At 56.2% G+C, this 7,785-nt stretch overlaps 1 protein-coding gene and 1 long non-coding RNA gene across 18 annotated transcripts in view; one reads left to right on the top strand and one right to left on the bottom strand.

Moving 5' to 3' along the window:
- The window catches only part of LOC128094524 (uncharacterized), a 180,374-nt gene extending 174,619 nt beyond the window's left edge, over window positions 1–5,755 (bottom strand). For 11 of the 15 annotated variants that reach the window (XR_008212994.1, XR_008212995.1, XR_008212992.1 and 8 more), the window contains exon 1: window positions 4,048–4,618. This is a non-coding gene — a long non-coding RNA (uncharacterized LOC128094524). Of the gene's footprint in view, window positions 1–2,853; window positions 2,966–4,047; window positions 4,619–4,842; window positions 5,264–5,320 lie in introns of those variants that run through there. The other 4 variants (XR_008212996.1, XR_008212991.1, XR_008212999.1 and 1 more) reach the window with 3 other exon arrangements.
- The window catches only part of Vstm2b (V-set and transmembrane domain containing 2B), a 31,594-nt gene continuing 26,527 nt past the window's right edge, over window positions 2,719–7,785 (top strand). The window contains exons 1-5 of one of the 3 annotated variants that reach the window (XM_052712937.1): window positions 2,861–3,085; window positions 3,482–4,093; window positions 4,625–4,809; window positions 5,807–5,836; window positions 7,007–7,508. In XM_052712937.1, coding sequence (XP_052568897.1) covers window positions 4,012–4,093; window positions 4,625–4,809; window positions 5,807–5,836; window positions 7,007–7,508 — 799 coding nt within the window. In that variant the 5' untranslated portion in view covers window positions 2,861–3,085; window positions 3,482–4,011. Of the gene's footprint in view, window positions 3,086–3,481; window positions 4,094–4,624; window positions 4,810–5,806; window positions 5,837–7,006; window positions 7,509–7,785 lie in introns of all 3 variants that reach the window. The other 2 variants (XM_052712935.1, XM_052712934.1) reach the window with 2 other exon arrangements.

Genomic DNA, 7,785 nt, shown 5'->3' with positions numbered 1-7,785 from the left:
CCAAGATGGAACATGAAAATAAACAAACTTTGCAAGTGACGCCAGGAGGCGAATTTGCTAAAGCTGTGTTAAAGATGTTTTCAGAGATCACCATCCCCAGAACAGCTCTGGCAAGGGCTTCTTGCCTAACTCACAGTCTAGCTACAGCAGAGATAATCAGGGCATGTGTGAAAGGGCACCCAAGGCACACTGGCCAGGTCTAGCAGAAACAAGCCCATGGGCATAGCCATTTCAAAGGCCACCAGGCACATTATGGGAAGCCTCTGGACACTGTGGCCCCAGAGGCACTTCAGATCTGTGACTACACAGAGAGAGGGAAACCCTACAATTCTTCACCCCACTGATGAGCAATCATGGAAGGATACCAAACACTCATGGAATGCTCTCACATACCCATCATAGGAAACTGCTTCCCTCATACACACAGGATGCATGCCTGCTACAGGTGCTGGAGGGATATTTGCAGTGGGTAGGGCTGAATGGCTGTGTCTCCAGAAAGAAGTAACTCCTTAGAGAGGATACATACATCCATACACAGTTGCCTGCTTTAGCTCTCTGACCCACCAGGACAGGTGAGGAAGAATCTGGCTCTCTTTTCAGAGGTAGTATCCAGGCCAAAACAACATAGGAGTCCCAGAGTCTCTGCCTACCACCAGGAAACCCCAGCAAAGGGGGCCAAGAGCACTCCCTAATGCTCCCAAAGGTGTTCTAGTTCATTACTGGCCTAGTACAGCTCTCTGCTCCAATCTACATTTGCAGGCAAGAAGCTCCTGTCAACACAGAGTTAAACAGGTGGCTCTGCTCCTTCTCAGAAGCTCTAGGTTTTCTTAACTTGGAAGAGGGGTGTGTAAGATTTTAGGGTTTTTTGTTATTTAAATAAAGAACCTAAAGTACTAAAGTACGGACAGACCTGTGCTGAAGCCTTACCTACTAGCTGTGCGACCTTAGGGAAGTTTCTGAGCCTCAGCTACTTCATCCATAACATGGGCTGAAACCACATTGTCTAACTCAGACTCTGTGCTTGACCCCTGTGTTAAAAACCAGAGATGCCCCAGTGACCAAAGCAGGCAAAAGCTTTAAAGCTTTTAAGCTGGAAATACAATAAGTAAATTCTATGATGAAAGGTGGTTATGTTAAAAGAAAAGAACAAAAGGACAAAGAAGGAGTGCTGGGGAAGGGGCTCACCAGACTGCAGAGTTAAACATGAGTTAGAGGTGGCTGGGCCTAGCTAAGAAAGTGACTTCCTGACAAAAATCAGAGCATGAGTATTTGGGAGAGGAACATCCTAGCTGGACCCAGGCCAGCTGATGCAAAGGCCCTGGAGTGGGCCTAGTGTGTTGCATTGCCAGAGAAAGGACATTGACCAGGGAGGAGTGTGAGCCAGGGGAAGGACAGAAAGGAGGAGAAGGCAGAGGGAAGGGAAGGTAGAGACTGAGAAGGCAATCATTTGATCTTGGGAGACCACTGGTATTTGGGCTGAGTGGAGTGGGAGCCACTGAAGATTTCTGAGTAGAGGAAGAATGTTTGAGAAGGAACTCTCAGTGGTCATCCTAAGAACTGATGGATAGAAAGTGCAGCCAGTTTCTGTTGTGTGACAAGCACATTATGGTAAGCAGCTATTACTATTACAGTAGCACCAACTTAGGTCAGAGGCAAAATTACCAGGGAGGATGGGTGGAAAGAATCCACAAACCTTCACAGTGATCAAGGTCACTCCTTCTAGCTGCAGGCATTTCTTCCAGCAATCCTGGTCATTGACCATTAGTCCTCCATTGGCCCTGGTACTGGGAAAGAAGCTCACTACCTCTCCTGACAGGGCAAAGCATAGTGCTCATGCCATCAGATACCTGCTTGTAATCAATTCCCCAACTGCTCCCTTAGAATTCTGCTATGGTTCTGCATCCGTGTAGCATGATACAAGTCTGCCCCCTCCCTTCAAAAGCTGAGGACAGCAAGGGGCCTGTAAGTTCTTGTATTCACAGACCTATCCTGGTTTCTAAGGACTGATGGAATGTCCAGAGGAAGGCAGGCCAATGGTGATGATATGTAGAGGGAGCAGGCAATGGGAACCCTGGAGGAAAGGTCTACAGGGTCTTCTGTTTACAAGAGCATCATTGAGTGATCAGAGCGTGGAAATGACCCACTAGTCACATTAGGAAGAGGAGGAGCAGAGGGATGCAGTGCCCATGGTCTTCACTGGTGAGGGCAAAGTTTAGAAAGTGCTAGCTAGCAGCCTCTTCTCCAAGATTGTGTCCCTCTTGTCTTAGACTAGGATGGCCACTGGAAAACTATTTCCCTTCTAGGTTTCCCTTTTCATTAGCCGTTAGCCCACTGGCAGAGACACTAGAAGAATGGCCCCAGCCTGCAGGGGAAGTTCACTGGGATGTGCCACAGTAACTTCAGGTAAAGCTAAGAGACCAGACCAGACCACTGGCTGGGGAATCCCGAATCCCAAGGAAAAGAAAGGCCCAAGGAGAGCTCCAGGACTCCCCCTAAGCCATTGTGCCTGGACTGAATCTCTCATCCACCCACACACCCCTTAGGAAGGGAGACTGCACTCTCTAGGCGGCTAAGGAGGTGGCCAAGCAATGTTCAGGGACACGGAAGATGCAAAAGTGGGGGATGGGCTGTGAATGCGACTGTGTACGCCACCTCTGCCTCCTTCCGCCTGGGGCGGGAGGGGGGGTTGGCAATGGGTACAGAGGGGGCAATGGTGGGGAAGAGCTTGCGAGGATACAGGGGCCAGCTCTCTCAGGGCAAGAAGACCGCCCCCACCCAGAAACCTCCGGAGCCTTGAGTCGTGCCGGGTGCTCCCCATTCCACCCCACCCGCACCGCCTCTGCCGTCACTCACGGCCGCCGCTTGCTGGCTCTCTGGTGCGCTCCGCGCCACAGGCACCTGCTCGCCCAGCGCTGGGCGCTCATTTCCCTCTCTCACACTGCGGACTCCTGGTCTTCACTGTCACCTGGCTTTGCTTCTGGCCGGGACACAGCGCTCCGCCCTTCTCGCAGTCCCCTGGCGCCCATCCACCCGCCATGGCCCGGGTCTGGGCCAAAGAGTGGTGTGGCTCGTGGCCCAAACCTGGGTAAGGAGTTGAGGCCCTGGGGGCTGCCGAGAGGGTCGAGGGACACAAGGAAAGCAGGGTGGAGCAGCTGTCTCCAAGGATGGACACACTGGAAAGAATCCGGGAGTTTGGGTGGGAGGACCCCCTAAGCAAAGCAGAGGCGGGGTGGGGCTGCGCTGCAGCCAGAAAGACGGTAGTCGCTCCTAGTGACCCCGCGGAGGGATGGGGGCCAATGGGGTGGGGGCGGGGCGGACTAGGAGGGGAGGGCGGGGGTGATGCCGCCGAGGAGGCTGCTCGCCGCCCATCCACTGACCGCCCCCTCCCTTTTTCTCCCCTCCCCCTCTCCCCGCCTCTCTCTGGCTGCGGGTCGGCCACGCTGGACCCGCTCTCCCCGTGCTGCGCTGGGTCGGACGCCAGGTCTGCGCGCCGCGGTTGAGCGCCCACTCGCCTTGCGGAGAGCCGGGAAGAAACCGGCGGGGGCGGCGGCGGGAGAGCTCGGCGGGAGCCGGAGGAGGTGGCAGTCGGGAGCCCAGCCAGGAGACCGGGAAGCAGAAGCTGGTAGCTCTCTGGCACTTACCCGGTTCTCCAAGGATGGGTCCTGGCGCAGCCCGGCTACTGCCCGGCCCGCCGGGCAGAAACTGAACTGCGGACCCCCCATTTTCCTGTGAACCACCGGACCGAAGGAGGTACCGACTAAAGGAGCCTCCTGGCCGGACCTCGTCTCCTGTACCCCGAGCGCAGCGCCCCCCGCCTGACCCGCGCCCGGCTAGCCCTCAAGAAAGCCGGATTGATTGGCGGCCGGCGGCGGCCAGGGGAGGGGGCGCCGTGCCGGGCCATGGCAGGCTCCGAGGAGTCCTAGCCCGAACTCAAGCCGGAGCCGAGCCCACGCTGCTGCAGCCGCCGCCTCTCCGCGCCGGGCCCCCGCCGCCGCCGCAACCCTGCGGGAGATGGAACAGCGGAACCGGCTCGGCGCCCTCGGATACCTGCCGCCTCTGCTGCTGCACGGCCTGCTGCTCTTCGTCGCCGACGGTGAGCGCGGGAACTTCGCGGCCGCGATGGGCTCAAGGGATCCTTTGCTGAGGCCACCGAAGTCTGCCAGCTTGGCTACAGCCGAGGAGGAAAGGAAGCGGCAGGCTTCACGGTCTCCAGCGATCCCGGTGTGCAACCCAGGCTGGGAGTGGGTAGGGGCACGAGAGCAGGTGAGGGTCGCCACGGTTGTTGAGTCCTCTTAGGGAGTCTTTCCGCGGGCCCCCCGCCAAGCAAAGGAGGCCTGCAGCGAGCGAAAGTTGGCGCGCCCCAGCCAGGCTCCAGTGCTGCGGCCCTATCTGCCCAGCACCTTGCACGACCCGGAGGGAAGCAGCGTGCAGCAAGTGGCGGATCTCTGCTTCCGCCTTGCAGCTGCTCCCTGAACTTTGCTGGCGCCTTCTGCCCTGGGCCGCACAGTAGCTGGGGACAGGAGTGGGGGGAGCCCAAGGCCGGAGAGCAGATCGACCGCCTCAGCCTCGGGTTGTCCCAAGCCCCCGCCTTTCAGCTGGTCACGCCTCTCTCTCCCGCCCCCAGCTACATTCACCGAAGTCCCCCAAGATGTAACCGTGCGGGAGGGAGACGATATCGAAATGCCCTGCGCATTCCGGGCCAGCGGAGCCACCTCATACTCGCTGGAGATTCAGTGGTGGTACCTTAAGGAACCTCCCCGGGAGCTGTTACACGAGCTGGCGCTCAGCGTGCCGGGCGCCCGGAGCAAGGTAACCTGCTGCCCAAGTGGCACCCGTGCTTACCCTGCTCCCTCCAGGGAAAGTGAGGGTTACCCATACAGGGCGCCGCCCTGTCGCGCAGCCACCTCCCATTCTCTGCAGCTCTACAGCATCGTCAAAATCGGGGGATGTCCCCAGAGGCTGTCGGTTCTTTACACCACTTCCTTCTCTGCAACCTCAGGGAACTCCCTTCACCCTTCACGCCCAGCCCTTAAAAACCCACACCTGATCCAGTTTGGCTGCTCATGCTCGCTAGCTTTGGGACTATACTCTGATGGGTGCTGGTTGGAGAAAGAAGATCACTTGGTTCTACCAGGCTCTCCTCTGCCACCCGAAGGTGTTAGGGCTCAAGGCCACGGGGTTCAACTCCTCCAGATTGCATTTACATGGTAGAGAATAGGGTATCTGAGAACAAATATCTGAGGGGCTACCCCACCCTCAGTGGCTGGAAAATCTTGCACTCTGCCCCAAAACCCACACGAGCACTCACACATTCACCTACCTACAGTGTCACCAGGATCCCACTCAGAGTTCCTGTTCTCATCTTCCTCTGGCCCATATCCACACATACCAGACTGTCAGGGCCTCAGTGATGCTGGACACTCCATCCAATTTTTCACACTTGCAAGTTAAGTGGAGGATTTATAGGAAGTTAGTAGGAAATAAGACTCCCTCCTTTGCACTCTCTCGGCCATCCAGTACCATTACTCTCCCAAGCAGACAGGTGTGTGTCAGGGCAGCCACTACTTAGCCAAACAAGGTGTTAGCCCCAAACCTGCTAATGTATCCAGTGCCCTCCACCATGCCACACTTCAGGTGGCTCAGCTCCCAGCCCACCTGCAGAAAGTCTCCTTATCAAAGACAGGGCAGAGTCTCCCCGTGTACAAATGCCACCAGCTTAATCAATCTCTCTCTCCCTCCCTCCCTCCTTCCCTCCCTTTTTCTCTCCTTCCCTCCCTCTTTCTCTCCCTCCCCCTCTGCATTTTAGGTAACAAATAAGGATGCAACTAAAATCAGCGTAAGTGTGGAGCCCAGTGTGGGCCGCGGGAGACCCCTTCTGGCCGCTTTGCGCCCGGCAGCTCCCTCCCCTTTAGAAAGCCTCTGCCACCAAGCAGTGCGAGCTTTGCTACCACAGGGAAACATTGTGGGCTACTTGGCATATCTGGGCGCCATCTGTCGCTAGTAGATGAATTAGGTTGTCTTTTGTGTAAATCAAGGTTCCAAATCGGAGTCCCTCAACTTCGTAGGATTCTCACCAGTAAAACTCTCCCTCCTCTGCACCGTTTGCTCAGGCCCCTGGCGTGCACCTGCTCCTGACTTCGTTTGCTGTCATTTTTTCCAAGATCTCGGGCGTGGCTTCTAGTTCAGGCTGCGTGCTGCTCCAGCCCTCCTCCCCCCTCGTCCCCTTCTGCCCCACCCTACACACTCACCAGGATCTCCAGGAGCACCCTCCGCTCAACCATCTCCTCCTTAGCAGATAGCATAGTTGTAGGCTCCTGAGGGGCTGTTTCTTACTCGGTAAGGGGGTATAGAGTTTGTAAAGCTGGAACATGGAAACAGCAGGGCCTAAAAACAACCAAAGCCTCTTTGCAGGCCCAGTTCAGAGGTGAGGAGTTGTGCCTGTGTTTGGTGAGAGTCTTAAGATTTCCACCACTCCAAGAGGGCTTTGTCAGGGATCCTAACAAGTGATCAGTCTTAAGCAAGGCAGGGGCTAGCTGTAAATTACAGGGCAGGAGATGTGTAGTTGTGGATGGCAAGTTGTGGATGACACACCCCAGACTATCTGGATTCTAAGTAAAAGTGAGCATGATTTCGGGTAAGTGTAGGAGGACCCAGAGCAGTTAGCCTGGGCATTGAGGTGCAGGAAGGATGTAGATGGTTAGCGACATAGAGTCCCAGCCTGAAATTTCTTGCAAGTTGTGAAAAGTTATGTTTTGAAGGAGAAATTATGGGAAACCTTAAGCAAGAGTAAATGTGAGTTGAGACAGCTGGGAATTGGAGACCCAACACCTTGCACAAGCAACAAGGTGTCTAGGCAGAACTGAGAGCCGCATGCCACGAGTTCAGATGTATTGGGATGCTATGGCAATTGGTTGCTATTGGCACAGTGATAGGGGGACCAAGAGTCCCAGTCACCAAAGCAGATGTGGAACTCACTGGCCAGGCCTCTAACCGGGCTGTCTTACAGACCGTGCGTGTCCAGGGCAATGACATCTCGCACCGCCTTCGGTTGTCTGCTGTACGACTGCAGGATGAAGGAGTTTACGAGTGTCGTGTGTCGGACTACAGCGACGACGACACTCAGGAACACAAGGCCCAGGCATTGCTGCGCGTGCTGTCGCGCTTCGCACCGCCCAACATGCAGGCTGCTGAGGCAGTGTCCCACATTCAGAGCAGTGGCCCACGTCGACACGGAGCCCCCAGCGCTGTCAGCTCCAGTAACACAGGTGCCACTGCCCGCACCACCTCTGAACCCGGGCACAGCGACAAGAACGCACTTCCTGGGAGCCCTCCTGCTGTACCAGAAGTTCCAGAGGCCGCTGCCGCTGCCGCTGCAGCTGCCGCTGCAGCTGCCGCCGCTGCTTCTGCGACCCACACAGCCACCACCACTGCTGCAGCAGCTGCTGCTGCTTCATCAGCGTCACCGCCAACGGGCCAGGCAGTCCTTCTGCGCCAGAGGCACGGTTCCGGTAAGGGCAGGGCCCCAGAGGAGTCGTTTATGTACAGGAGAGGGAGGGGACCGGCCAGGATACAGTTAGTCTTATTGCAGCTGCAGTTGTGTGAGCCAGGAGTGCCTTACTTGTATTCTCTGGGTGTTTTCCCACTCTTGATTCTTAGCCTGTTAGAGCATCCTACCAAGTATATTCACGACTGTGCGGGCTGCCCAGCCTGACACTGAGACTGGATTGTAAGGCATCCTCTTTTGGGCAGCATTGAGAGCTGTTCTCTCAGCCCCTCAAGTTTTGA

Source organism: Peromyscus californicus, unplaced genomic scaffold, assembly GCF_007827085.1.
Source record: "Peromyscus californicus insignis strain IS unplaced genomic scaffold, ASM782708v3 Scaffold_4__1_contigs__length_199733344, whole genome shotgun sequence".
NCBI classification, from domain to species: domain Eukaryota; kingdom Metazoa; phylum Chordata; class Mammalia; order Rodentia; family Cricetidae; genus Peromyscus; species Peromyscus californicus.
This window is presented reverse-complemented; position numbering and strand designations above follow the sequence as displayed.